The sequence below is a fragment of the Aptenodytes forsteri genome, unplaced genomic scaffold (assembly GCF_000699145.1).
Source record: "Aptenodytes forsteri isolate BGI_AS27 unplaced genomic scaffold, ASM69914v1 Scaffold255, whole genome shotgun sequence".
In the NCBI taxonomy this organism is placed as follows: Eukaryota; Metazoa; Chordata; class Aves; order Sphenisciformes; family Spheniscidae; genus Aptenodytes; species Aptenodytes forsteri.
In genome coordinates this window covers 4,423,460-4,435,920 of record NW_008794888.1, presented here as the reverse complement: position 1 = coordinate 4,435,920, position 12,461 = coordinate 4,423,460, and the positions used below count along the sequence as shown (strand labels likewise).

The window sequence follows — 12,461 nt, the reverse complement described above, 5'->3', positions numbered from 1 at the left end:
GCTGCTGGGGTCTGCCTGATGTCCTGGGGTCTCTCCCACAGATGGTTAACCAAAGGGGGACAGAGCAGCCCAGCCCTGCAGCAGGGGAAGGAAGGGTTGGGTCCCCTGAGCTGTCCCTTGCCCGTTTCGGCTTATGTCCCCTGAGCCTGGCAGGGGGATGCTGGGCACTTGGGCGAGTTGCTCATGGTGAGCCCCGGGCACTGGGGCTTGCAGAAAGCCCTTCCCTCCCCTCTCCCTGCAGCCCCCCGCTGCCCGGAGCTGGGCCCTGTTTCTCCGGTCTCCTTGGTGACAATCTCTTTGCTCCTCGGCTTCTCTCCAGCCCCTGAAAATAGCTGCCGAAAGTGGAGATGCCTGCTCCCTTCTCTGCTGCCAGCACCCGGCGGTGGCCAGGCTGGAGCCAGGCTGCCTGGCTCAGTGCAGCTGTAAGGGCCGGGCCCCATCCTACCCCCTGCACTGCTGTGGGGCAAGGGTCACCCGGGACCAGGGCAGCCACTGTGTCCTCGTGTCACCCCAGCCCTGCTGGCCTGTCCCCAGCACTGAGCTCCCTGCCTCATCCCTCCTCTTCCTCCCTGCCTTGGGGTAGCACCAGGGGACAGGGGCTTTGCTCCTTGCACCCCGCCACAGGCCAGGGTCCAACTGTCCCCCGGGGAGTCAGCCGGAGCCACTTTGTCCCCTTGGCCCGGCAGCTACCAGCCCGCTCGCCCATGGCTGCTCCCGCGCCGGCACGGCAGCCGGCCAAGGGGTTATTTGAACCTTCCTGAAATAGAAATGGAGCCGGGAGCGAGCGGAGGGCGGGCAGGAGGGGGTGGCCCAGCGGGCGAGGAAGGAAGTCGGGGGCAGAGGGGCCGCGACAGCATGGGGGGAAAAGAGTCCCCAGCTGCTCTGGCTGCTGCCCAGCCTGGGGATAGATCCAGCCCTCCTCCAGCGTCCCCGGGGGAGTGGGGGGATGCTGTGCCCCCCACCCGCTCCTGCTGCAGGACAGGGTGGGGGCAGCACCTGGGCGGGCAGGGACGCATCCCGGGCAGGCGCTGAGCACCGCTCCTGGGGGAGGGGGGTCCGCTGGGTGGTGGAACAGGTTTTCTGCCCCCAGCCATCTCTCCATCACCCCCTGCCTGGCGTCCCCAGCGCCGGCGCTGTCCCCGGGGCCACGGCCATCCCCTCCAGCCCGGTGCTGCGGGGTCGCGGGGTGGCAGAGCGCCTGCAGGCGCTGCACGGCGGTGGCGGTGGTGTCCCCCCCCGCGGCGGTGGCGGGGGCATGGCTGGCATTGCTCGCTGACACCCTATCCGCCAGGCCCCCGCCAGCCGCGGGCCCAGAATAGCCGGCCCGGCCCGACAGCCCCCCGCGCCGAGCCCCGAGCCACCCCCGGGGGTGGCTGGCTGGGGGGGGCTGCCCAAGGACGCGGGACGCGTTTTTCCCCGCCGTGGGCCCGAGCCCCCCGCGGGGGTGGCTGGCTGGGGGGGGCTGCCACGGGGACAAGGACGCGGAGCAGTGCCCGCGCCTTTGTTATTGTAGGGTGGCTCGAAAACGTTGGCTCTGCCAGCGGGTTTGTGGTCCGGGGTTGCTCTTCCCGCCGGGCGTGCCGCTTTGTTATGGTAGGGTCTCCTGGGGAGCGGGGGCACGGGGTCAGCAGGCCGGCCGCCCCCGCCTCCCTCCCGCCTGGGGCTGCCCCCCTTGTTATTGTAGGGTCTCCCGGTGCGGACCCGGTCCCCGGGGGGGCAGGTGGGGCTGGCGGGTCTCCCGGCACGGGAGGAAGCAGGACCGGGATTTACACCTTGGGGTCGGAGAAGGGAGAGGATGGGCGCGGAGCCGCTGCGGGACGCGCTCGGCTCCGGCAGCGGAGAGAGGAGCCGGGGGGTCCTGCCATCCCCCGTCCTGACCCGGGGACCCCCGCTGCCCCCCCCCGGAGTCGGGGAACGAGCTAGGAGTCCTGGGCTGGAGCCACCACGGGGGCAGCAGGCTCCAGGGGTCCTGAGCGGACGGGGGGCTCCCTGGCGGGGCTGTGAGCTGGGCTGCTGACCCCCCCTCGCTGTGTGCCCCCTCAGGTGGCGCTGCTGGATGCCACTGCCCGCCCCGAGGAGGAAGGTGGGTAGCAGGCAGCACCTAGGCATGTAGGAGGGGGTGCTGGCTCACTCATGCAATGAGCGCATTGGTCCTCTGCCCACCCTGCCCATACCCTTCGTCGCCCCACTCCTCAGCTCCTTCCCAGCAGCTCCTGGTGCCCCCAGGCTGGAGAGCCGCAGTGCTGTGTGTGGCCCCTGTGGAGTGGGGAATGGGGGGGTCTGTGGGGAGCACCGCCTCCCACAGCATCCCCCCGCTCCCCCCAGGCAGGAGGGCACTGAGACTTGGCAGCTCAGCTCACCGGCCAGGGCTGGGGTGGGTTTGCCTGCAGGGTTCCCGGGGGCCCTGTGTCCCAGGGAGGAGGGGGAGGAGGAGGAGGAAGAAGACAGGCGGAGGACCCCAAGACCCGTCACTTTCACACTGGGCAACGAGATGCTGGGGCTGGGCCCAGAAAGTGAGTTTCAGAGCCCTGACGCCGAGGTCTACATGCACTTCATGAGGAGCCACTGCTGCTACGACGCTGTCCCCACCAGCTGCAAGCTTGTCGTCTTCGACATCTCCCTGGAGGTGGCAAAGCAGGGGATTGGCAAGGACGGGCGGGGGGGGAGTGGGCTCGGGGACCCCCTGACTCCCTCCCCACTCTGCCAGCAGATCAAGAAAGCCTTTGTTGCGCTGGTGGCCAACGGGGTGCGTGCTGCCCCGCTCTGGGACAGCAAGACTCAGAGCTTTGTGGGTGAGTGCCAGCAGCACCTCCCGGCCCCTTCCCCTGCCCGGCAGCAAGGGGGTGCGGCAGCGCTGCCAGCCCCATGTGTCTCCACAGGGATGCTCACCATCACCGACTTCATCAACATCCTCCACCGCTACTATCGCTCGCCCCTGGTGAGTGTGGCGGGGAGGGCATGGGGGTTGGGGAATCGGGGCAGGCATGGGGCAGGGAGGGGCTGTCCCCACCTCTCCTGGTCCCCTCTTCCCTCTCCTGGTCCCCTCTTCATCACTAGACTGTGACCAGGGGATGCTCTGGGCCAGCCCAGCATCCACTTGGTGTCCCTCTGCCCGGCACCCAAGATGTGATCCCTGCACACTCAGAGCGATGGGGTGGGATGCCCGGGGAAGAGGGCAGTGCCCCAGAGCCCCCTCAGTCCCCCGTGGGGCCACTGTGACCAGGGCATCTCCCTGCCCTCAGGTTCAGATCTACGAGGTGGAGGAGCACAAGATTGAGAGCTGGCGAGGTAAAAAGTAGGGGGCGATGGGGGTGGCTGGGCTGGGGATGTTGCACAGGGCATGGAGGTGGGCTCCGGGGGTACAGGGCTGCATGAGGGGCCTGGGGGACCCCCTCTCCCACCTCTCTCCCTTGGCAGAGGTGTACCTGCAGGGCTCCTTCAAGCCACTGGTCTACATCTCCCCGAGCAATAGGTGAGCGCCTGCCCACTGGGGAGAGCACACCCTGTGGGGAGTGTACCCGGGATGCAGCCCTATCCTCCTCCCCACGATGTCCCCATCACCCACAGCCTCTTCGACGCTGTCTACTCCCTGATCAAACACAAGATCCACCGCCTGCCCGTCATCGAGCCCGTCTCGGGCAACGTCCTGCACATCCTGACGCACAAGCGCATCCTCAAGTTCCTCCACATCTTCGTGAGTGCCAGGGCTGCGTGTGCACACACATGGTGGGTGTGTAGGGGCGCAAGCAAGGGTGTCGGGGTGCGTGTAGGTGCTAGCCCAGCCCTGCCCTGCCCCACCACAGGGCTCCACCATCCCCAAGCCACGCTTCCTGAAGAAAACAGTGCAGGAGCTGTGTGTTGGCACCTTCCGTGATGTGGCCGTCGTGCCCGAGACTGCCCCCATCTATGCTGCCCTGGAGATCTTCGTGGACCGCCGTGTCTCCGCCCTGCCCGTCATCAATGAATCTGGTACCTGGGGAGGGGACCAGTGACTCCCCCCATCTCCCTCTGCCAGTGGCTCCGGCCCCATCCCCACCCTTTCCCACCAACCTGGCTCTTGGGGTGCAGGGGGAGCACGGTGGGTGGTCCTCAGGGCCCCCTCCCCAGCCCCTGTGCTGTCTCTCCTTGCAGGGCAAGTGGTCGGCCTCTACTCTCGGTTCGACGTCATTGTGAGTACCCCGTGTGTTTGCACGCCCTGGCACGTGTGGCACCTTGCACTCTGCTGGTGGGGCGCTCACGCATGCCTGTGCCCGTGCAAACCTGCCCCACATGCACTGATGCATGTGCCAGTGCAGATCTGCCCTGTGTGTCATTGGGGCTCGGTGTCCCCCTTGGTGTCAGCACAATGGGGTGCAAGGACATGTCGGGGTACTGAGCGGGGCCACCTCTCCTGCAGCACCTGGCAGCCCAGAAGACCTACAACAACCTGGACATCAGCGTGCGGGAGGCACTGCAGCAGCGCACCATCTGCCTGGAGGGGGTCCTCACCTGCTACCCCCATGAAACCATGGAAGACATCATCGACCGCATTGCCAAGGAGCAGGTGAGCGGCCGGGGTGCCTCGCACTAACGCCAGCCCCCCCGCCCGCTGCCCGACATGCCTGTGATGCTCTGCCTGCGCCCACAGGTCCATCGCCTGGTTCTGGTGGATGAGAACCAGTACCCGCGGGGCATCATCTCCCTCTCCGACATCCTCCAGGCCCTTGTGCTCACTCCCGCAGGTATCGATGCTCTTAACTCTTAGCCCGCGACGCTCCATCTTTCTCCACTTGCACCCTCCATTTCTCTCCACTTCAGGTAGGCGCCGTCCCCCGCCACTGCGTGCCTGTCCCCTCCCTGCTGCTGGGTCACCCACACCTCGTCACCTCCCTGCTCGGGCCACCCGCCTCCACCCCAGCCAAACCGGCCCTGGAGGACCGAGGAGGCTGGGACGGGGGTCCGGCAGCGCTGGGTGCCCAGGTGGGGACGGCAGGACCCGGATGCTGCTTGTCCCCGGGGACACAAGGATCACAGGGGATCCCTTCTGGGATCCTAATTCCTGGTGTCTGTGGGGAAGGATCAGGGCACCTGCCATGGAGACACCCCCAGACCCCCATCCAAGCAGCGTGTGGGATGCAGGTTTTGCAGGTCCCTGGACTTTGGGCTGGATGAAGGTTTTGGGGTGTGATGCACCCCAAGACAAAAGCCCTTTTTTGACCTCACCTCAAAGCCCCCCCTGAGACCTGAGCCCCTCCAGTGCCATTCCCGGGGGACACAGGGGACAGACCCCCACTTGCATACCCCGGACATGCTGCCCACCACTAGCCATGTGCACAGCATGGCCAACCCACGAGCCATGGCTGGTGGAGCCCACCGCCCCCTCCACCTGCAGTGGCCCCGAAACTGCTTGATCCAGGGATGGGGCTCACTCCCGGGCCGCGCTGGGACCGTGCTGCCCGGCCGCCTGCACCTGGCTCCGCTCGCCCACTGCCTGGTGAGTCCTCACTGGCGATGGGTGGGCACGGCGCTGGCACCCACCGTGGCACCCATTTAGGGGTGAACTGGGGAGGGGGGGGGCTGGTCCCGGTGCCCAGCTGCTTCCTGAAGGTAATGATGCTTTTTTGAGATGGCGGTGGGGAACAGGCTTGGGACAGCCCCATGCCCACCAGTTCTCCCAGCAGTGCCCAGTTGCTCCACACAGAAGGAGCCTGGGAGTGGTGTGTGTTAACCACACCAGACATGGGACACCCTCCCCCCTCATTTCCCCATCACGCTGCCTTCTCTCACCCCATCCCTGGTGCCCATGGAGGTGGTTGTGCCAGGAGCTGCTGGGGGGCCACTGGGATGTCCCCCTCTGGGCCAGTGCCCCCGTCCTACTCTAGGGCTTGCATCCAAGCCAGGGATGGAGGCAAGACCCTGCTGTCCCCTGTGCTGTCCCCGTGGCCGCCAGGGCAGGTCAGAGGGCCATGCTGCAGAGTGCCCAGCCCGGCACCAGTGCCCTCCGGGTGGTTATGGCCTCACGTGCTCTCTCACCCCACAGGCATTGACCGATCCTCACTCTGAAGACACCAGGGAAGTGCCGTTGTCTCATCCAACTTGGGGGTCTCTTGCATGGCCCTGGGGCTATGGAAGGAGGCTTGGACCCTGGAGGCTTTCCACGGGGAGGGCCTGCCTGCCCGCCCTGGTCCTGGGGCTCGTCTTGAGTCCAGGGCCAGATCCTGCCAGCCTCGGGGAGGCAGGGAGCAGGGAAAAGGGGGCCCGGGCGTGCCTCCCGCCAGCGAGCACACGGTGATGCTCGATAGGCACCGTGCCGCGAGGAGCCGTGCCATGCCCGCAGCTGGGCATGGGGACCTGCATGGTCCTGCACGGCCCCAGCGGACTCGGCCACCCTGCTCCCATCCTGCTGCTGGATTCAAGCGCTTTGGCCGTGGCTCCCCGCCCCGGTGAGCACAGTCCCACTGGCTGTGCCCGGTGGCCAGTAGTGTAGGCTCAGCTGCACACGCAGGCTTGTTTATTGTAGGGTCACGTGGGGCTGGAGCTCCCTGGCAGAGGCGCAGCCTGCGCCAGAGCTGGCACCAGGACCGGCACTTGTATGGGGACCCTGTGCACGTTTTGGGGTGGGTGGGGGGTATTTATTTATTTGCTGGTCTGTTCAGCCTTGTTGTAATAAAGCAGCCTGCTCCAGGCACCGCCACCCTGCCTTTCTGGGGTGCAGCTGGGCACAGCTCCTCCAGAGAGAGCCGGGCTGGGGAGGGGATGCCAGCTGTGCAGCAGGGCTGGGGCACCCAGCCTGGAATGCCCACTAGGACCAGCTGCAGTGAAGGTGGTGTGGGTAGAGCTAGGCAGACGGGGACATTGGCTCACCGCAGGTCATATAACCTTAATGGCTCCACCGTGGCAGTGGTTAACGCGTCCCCTTGGGGACACCCTGGGGACAGCAGCCTTGGTGCCAGCAAAGTTTCTGCCTGCCGCTTCCCCCCAGTCCAGCTGGGCTGCCCAGCAGCAGGAAGGTGCAGGGGGTTCACCATGGGGGTGCCCTGTACCCCAGCCCTCCAGGAGCTCGGGCAAGCGGCAATGCCTTCCCTGCCTGTGGCTGCTGCCAGCTCTGAGCTCCCTGTGATGGCCCTGGGTGTCAGCCCCATGTCCCCTCTTGGGGACTGGGAAAGCTGAGCTGATCCTCTCCCAGCTGCTTCACCCAGAGCAAATCCTGCCCCCGTTCCCGTGCCCCCATATCAGCATCTCGGTGAAATAACGGCTGATAGCAAAAGGTCCTGGGTGCTCCACACCCACCATGTGCTGGTTGGCTCTGCCAGGGGACGCGGTGCCAGCGCCGAGTGGTGACAGGCCCCCTCCCCATTGGGTGGGACATACTGTGTTATTGCTCTGCTTGCCCAGGGCCAGCGCTGGCTCCATCTCTTGGGACCAGGTGCAAACCCTAAACCCCCACTGGCAGCTCAACCCTCCCCAGGGAGGCAGGGGGGAAACTGAGGCACGGAGAAGCGGCTGAGGCTAAGGTCAGCTGTTCAGAGAGGACCCAGACGTCCTGGCTCCAGGCACAGATCCACGCGCAGCTACACAAGGACGGGACGAAGGAGACACCAAACGGCTGCAAGCCCCCTCCCCGCATCCCCCCGCAACCCCGGCAGAGCTCCCGGGTCCCTGATGCAGCCCAGCTGGGCACAGGATGGGGGGGGGGACACAACCCCTTGTGGCGTGTGAAAGGCACAGCAGTTCCCCAAGCCTCCTGCTGATTTGGGGCAGGGGGACACTAGTGCCCCAGGGATAATTTGGAGGCATCTCTCATCCCCCCCCTACCTTCCCCACAGTGGGGCTGGGAGCCCCCGGCCCAAGCTGGGCAGGGGGTGGGTGCTGGGGTGGGTTTGCCTTCCTGCCCCTCCTTGTGGGGCAGCGGGGGTCCCCGCTTGGCACCCAGGGTTGGGGGGGTCAGCACGCAGTCAGGGGGCCCCCGGGCGAGCGATGAACTCCAGGTTGATGGGCTTGTCAGCCACCAGGACGATGCGGGACACGGATGTCACCTCCACGCCGCGGGGGTCTGGCCGCACCTCGAACGCCTGGATGATCTGTGGGGAGAGGGGGTGGCAGTGCCTCTGGGACTCCCTGGGGCCCCCATCCCAGCTTGTGGCGAGTTGCCCAGGGTGGGGGGTCCCTACTCACCCTGGCGAGGGCCAGGTGCATCTCCAGCTCAGCAATGCGGCGGCCAACGCAGGCACGGACCCCGTAGCCGAAGGGGATGGAGCTGAAGGGGTGGTGGGGGGAGCCATGGCCCCGGAGCCAACGCTGGGGCAGGAACCGCTCGGGCTCGGGGAAATAGGTCTCATCGTGGGACATCGCGTAGTGCGCTAGGACAAAGAGGGTCTGCGGGGCAAGAAGGGGGGACTTAACAACCACCGCCTGGCCCCACTGAGCGCAGCGGGGGTCCCCACGGCACGGCCCCCACTCACGTTCTTGGGGAAGAGGTAGTCTCCAATGACAATGTCCTTCTCATAGAAGACTCTGGCGTTGGTGGGCACCACGGGGTAGACCCTGGGATATGGGGAGAGTTTGAGGGGGAGCAGGACCCATCTGGGGACCCCAGAGGGAGAGAGCCACAGGCAGGACAAGGGGAGGTATCTCCTGCTGCTCAGCAGCTCCATCCCCCTCCCCAGGGAGGAGGTGGATGGATGCAGCCCTGAGGGACTGAAATCCAGCCCTGCACCCTGCCTGGCCCATGCCTCCATGTCCCCCATCACCAGCCACCCTAGCTGGTGCATCCCCCAATGTGGGGGGGAGAAGGGGCTGCCCCCGGCCCTGGGGAAGAGGCTGTTGACAGGAACCCTGGGGCAGGGGCAAGGCTGGGCTGTACCTCAGTGTTTCCTTGATAACAGCCCGAAGCATTGGCATCTTGGGGATATCCTCAGCACCAGGAAACCGGTCGGTGGGCACGACGGCTTTCAGCTCCTGGTACAGGGTCTCCTGGATGCCCGGGTCCCGGGAGAGGTGGTACAGGGCCCAGGACAGCGTGTTGGAGGTCTGGGGGAGGGGAGCACAGAGGGGAGTGAGGGGGATGGGGCCGGTACCCGAGCAGCCTTGTGCCAAGCATGGCACCAGTATGGTACCAGACAGCCCCTGGTCCAGTGCACAGGGAAACCAGGGGTGAGGGGCAGCGAGCACGGGGGAAACTGAGGCAGGCAGCAGAGCAGAGGACAGGGTCTATACTGACCGATCCCTGAGGGTTTGCCCCTGCGGGGCATCAGCCCCCCAACCACCAGTCCAGAGCTCGCAGGGGCTGGGGAGCATAGCTGAGCGTGGCCCCATGGCTCCCCCCCGTCATGGAGCTCAGCAGGGATCCCCTGGCAGCAGCTGCCCGGCTCTCACCGTGTCCACGCCAGCCAGCAACAGCTCGGCCACGCTGCCGTAGACCTCATCCAGGCTGAGCCTGCCGCTGGCCAGCAGGTAGCTCAGGTAGCCGGACACCTCCTTGCCCCGCTCCACCTGCCCCTCCAGCTCCTTCATCTTTCGGTCAATCAGGGTCTTGCCTGCGGGGACAGAAAGCAGGACCCAGCGCTGATGGAGTGAGGGTGGCTAAAAGGACATGTGGACGGGGACTGCCCCACTTTGGAGGGTCCTTAGGGGGTCCGATCCCACTGTGCTGGGCCCCCATCATCACCACTCACCGAAGGCGAAGATGGTGTCCCAGCTGTCCAGGTAGCGGTCCCAGAAGGGCAGCACCTTGCGGCTCCATCGAGGCAGGACGGTGGCGAAGATGGAGTTCTTGAACATGAGGTTGATGGAGTTGATGAAGCGCTGGGTCTCGGCAGGGACCTGCTGCTTCAGGCACCCAATGCGGGTCTCGAAGAGGATATAGGAGATCCCTGGGGGGGACAGGCCGCATCCAGACCCCCGCAAGGATGGGAAGAGCGGGGCAGGGCAAGGGTGAGGACACCCTACCTTCCAGGGCGAAGCGGTAAAGCAGGTTGGCCACATCCCCCACCAGCACCCCCGAGGGGCTGCGGCTCCGCTCATCCCGTAGCCGCACCATCAGGTCTGACACCACCTCCCCGATGGCGTCCGCGTACAGCACCGCCTCCGAGGGCTTCAGTAGCCGCTTGTTGAGGACCTGGCGCAGGCGGTACCAGCGCTCCCCTTCCCTGCACGGGGACAGGGCTCAGCACCGGGGACACAGATGGGCAAGGGGCAGTGGCTGGCAGCAACTTCCCAATCCCTGGCAGCATCCTCCCAGCACTGGGCTGGAACCACCCTGGGTGTCTTTCCTCCCCCCATGGCCATGCCCTTCTGCTTGGGGGGGACATGCTGTTTGCAGGAGAGGGAGCAATGCCAGCTGCCACCCGGACCCTACACCCGAGGAAGGGACAAGGAGACGCCTGCCGTCCTGCACAGTGCAGCCAGGGCAGGACTCACTCGGTGAATGGTCCGTAGGGCAGGCGACGGGTGTCCCGGTGCTCCTTCCACAGGGCCATGTCGCTCCGCATGGGGTACTTGCCCTCCTGCCGTAGCAGCTGCTCCAGCACCACCGGGCTCCCGATGTTGATGTTCTCGTAATGCCCGAAGGTCGACTTCCAGATGGGGCCATAAATGCGCCGGGACATCAGCTGTGATGCACCAGAGCACGGCAGGGTGAATAGGACAGGGGCAGCACTGAGGCTAGATCCGTCCCTCCCTGCCCCGATCCTGCTCTGCACGTGTCCAGCATGGTCTGCACCCATCCCAGGGGACCCCTCAGCACCAGCTGGGCCCAAGCACCCGCCTCTGACCCCCCAAGCTGGCACCATCCTTGAAGCACCCTACAGATGGCTTGGGCTGGTGTCTCCAGGTACATGTCCTCTGCCAGCACTAAGCACAGCAGGCACTGACCCCCGGCACAGGCTGGAACATCCCTCACCCACCCCAGAGATGCACGGAGGGCGTGGTGGGTCTTTTGGGGAGGCAAGACCAAGAGGGGACAGCAGGGACAGGGAAAACTGCCAAGCACAGGGCTCTGCCGAGATGCAGGGCCATTGCAGCGGCTGTCAGCAGGTCCAAGCCCCGCTGCTTCCAGCATGGTCCCAGCCATGCTCTGCTCAACCTGGGGACAACAGTCCCTGCGTGGGTCCTTGAACCCACCATCCGATAAGGGTGGTTAATGATCAGCGCTGGGAGGGCAGCGCCAGGCTGGGGCCGGACTGGGCTGCTCCCAGGGCAGGCTGCCACCCCCGGGGCATGGCCCTGGGGGCACAGGCTCACAAGCCAGCCAGGGGACATCCACCAGCATCAGCTCTGCTCTGGGCTCTGCTGGTCACAGGTCGCCTCTCCTCAGCCGCACCCAAGGGTGCCATGCCTGCCTCCCTGCTGGGGAGCACTGTGACCTGCGAGCACATCCCTTGGGGGCAGCCGGGCACCCCTTTGCAAGTGGATCTGCACAGGGCCACGTCCAAGGGGTGCTTTCCATCCCACCCAGGCACTGCCAGAGCCCCTGTGGAGCGGGGCCAAGCCCGGGGGGCTGCGGGGGACCTAGCAGGGAAGCCCTGGTCCCCGTTCCCCGCGGCTGCGGGGATGCACGTGGTACAATCTCCCTTGGTGACTGACTGCATCGCAGCCTGCGCCCGGATTCAGCTGGATTCGTCACCGCGGGGAGACGTTCCTCGCGTGTGGTGGCAGGAGGAGGGGGAGGGAGAGCCGCCCTGGTGCCGCAGGCGGCTTGCCAGGTGAACACGCTGCGTGGGGCCGTGGGCAGCTGTGGCCTGGGCTGAAGCCTGCCCGCCGGCATCTGCTGGCAGCCGGGACCCGGCACGGCGCAGGCCTGGGAGAGCAGGGCCGAAAGAAGCTGGAGCTGCTGGGATCTGGGGAAAGGCACCTCCGGAGCATGCAGGCATCTATCTGCAAAGCCGGGCCACACTCGGGGCCCCAAGGGCAGGAGGGAGCAGAGGGAGCTCCCGTACCCACTCCCTGAGACCCTGCTGCCCTGCAACAGCCCCTTCTCCAAACAGCAGTGCCTGGTGCTCTGCGGTGCCAGGAAGGCCTGATCCTGCATGCTCCTCCTGGCCGGTCAGAGCTCCAGGGCGCTGGAAGATGCCACCCTGGCTCACAGCCAGCCAAGCGCATCGCTTGCTTCACCCGATGTATGAGGAAGTGTTGACAGAAGAAAACAAACACCTCTGCCTATCCCTCCCCTGCCTGCCTGAGTACCATCTGCCCAAACACCTGCCCGGCTGCCTGCCCCCCAGACTGCGGCCCCTCCAGCTTGTCACATGTCCCAGCCGGGGCAGCTCGAGCTGCCTGGGGATGCCAGGACCCTGTGAGCCGCCCCCGCACCTTTGCCCTCGGCTGCCTGGCCGGCTCGAGGATGCTGGAGCAGCCCTGGGCTGGCAGGACCCTCCCTCCCAGGGCCACCCGGTTCTGCGCTGGCCCCTCTCAGTGCTGCTCGCCCCAGCACCCCCCCACGGGGCAGGGCTGCTCCCCGCCGCCCAGCACCTCCTCTTCCCCGC

General features: G+C 66.4%; 2 protein-coding genes across 5 annotated transcripts; one reads left to right on the top strand and one right to left on the bottom strand.

The window, feature by feature from the left end:
• The first annotated feature begins 2,043 nt into the window (after positions 1 to 2,043).
• On the top strand, positions 2,044 to 6,619 carry PRKAG3 (protein kinase AMP-activated non-catalytic subunit gamma 3). Of its 4 annotated transcripts, XM_009274938.2 has the most exons (12): positions 2,044 to 2,083; positions 2,391 to 2,626; positions 2,711 to 2,792; positions 2,880 to 2,938; positions 3,243 to 3,288; positions 3,418 to 3,472; positions 3,568 to 3,694; positions 3,804 to 3,969; positions 4,132 to 4,169; positions 4,397 to 4,543; positions 4,628 to 4,721; positions 4,798 to 6,003. In XM_009274938.2, the coding sequence occupies exons 2-12, from the start codon at positions 2,492 to 2,494 to the stop codon at positions 5,217 to 5,219; spliced, it is 1,371 nt and encodes a 456-aa protein (XP_009273213.1). In that variant the 5' UTR covers positions 2,044 to 2,083; positions 2,391 to 2,491; the 3' UTR covers positions 5,220 to 6,003. The 4 variants fall into 4 exon arrangements, 3 of the variants coding, with proteins under 3 accessions (XP_009273213.1, XP_009273214.1, XP_009273212.1); XM_009274939.1 differs by having other exon boundaries at positions 4,628 to 4,891; XR_657365.1 differs by lacking the exons at positions 2,044 to 2,083; positions 4,798 to 6,003 and adding an exon at positions 6,020 to 6,619 and having other exon boundaries at positions 2,397 to 2,626; positions 4,628 to 4,797.
• A 958-nt stretch (positions 6,620 to 7,577) lies between these two features.
• LOC103895441 (sterol 26-hydroxylase, mitochondrial) lies at positions 7,578 to 10,586 on the bottom strand. Its single transcript, XM_019470933.1, has 8 exons — positions 10,399 to 10,586; positions 9,928 to 10,127; positions 9,654 to 9,851; positions 9,355 to 9,515; positions 8,843 to 9,009; positions 8,442 to 8,523; positions 8,155 to 8,355; positions 7,578 to 8,060 (listed from the first exon to the last, which is right to left on the bottom strand). Exons 1-8 carry the CDS (start codon positions 10,584 to 10,586, stop codon positions 7,935 to 7,937), a joined length of 1,323 nt encoding a protein of 440 aa, XP_019326478.1. The 3' UTR covers positions 7,578 to 7,934.
• Positions 10,587 to 12,461: the final 1,875 nt, after the last annotated feature.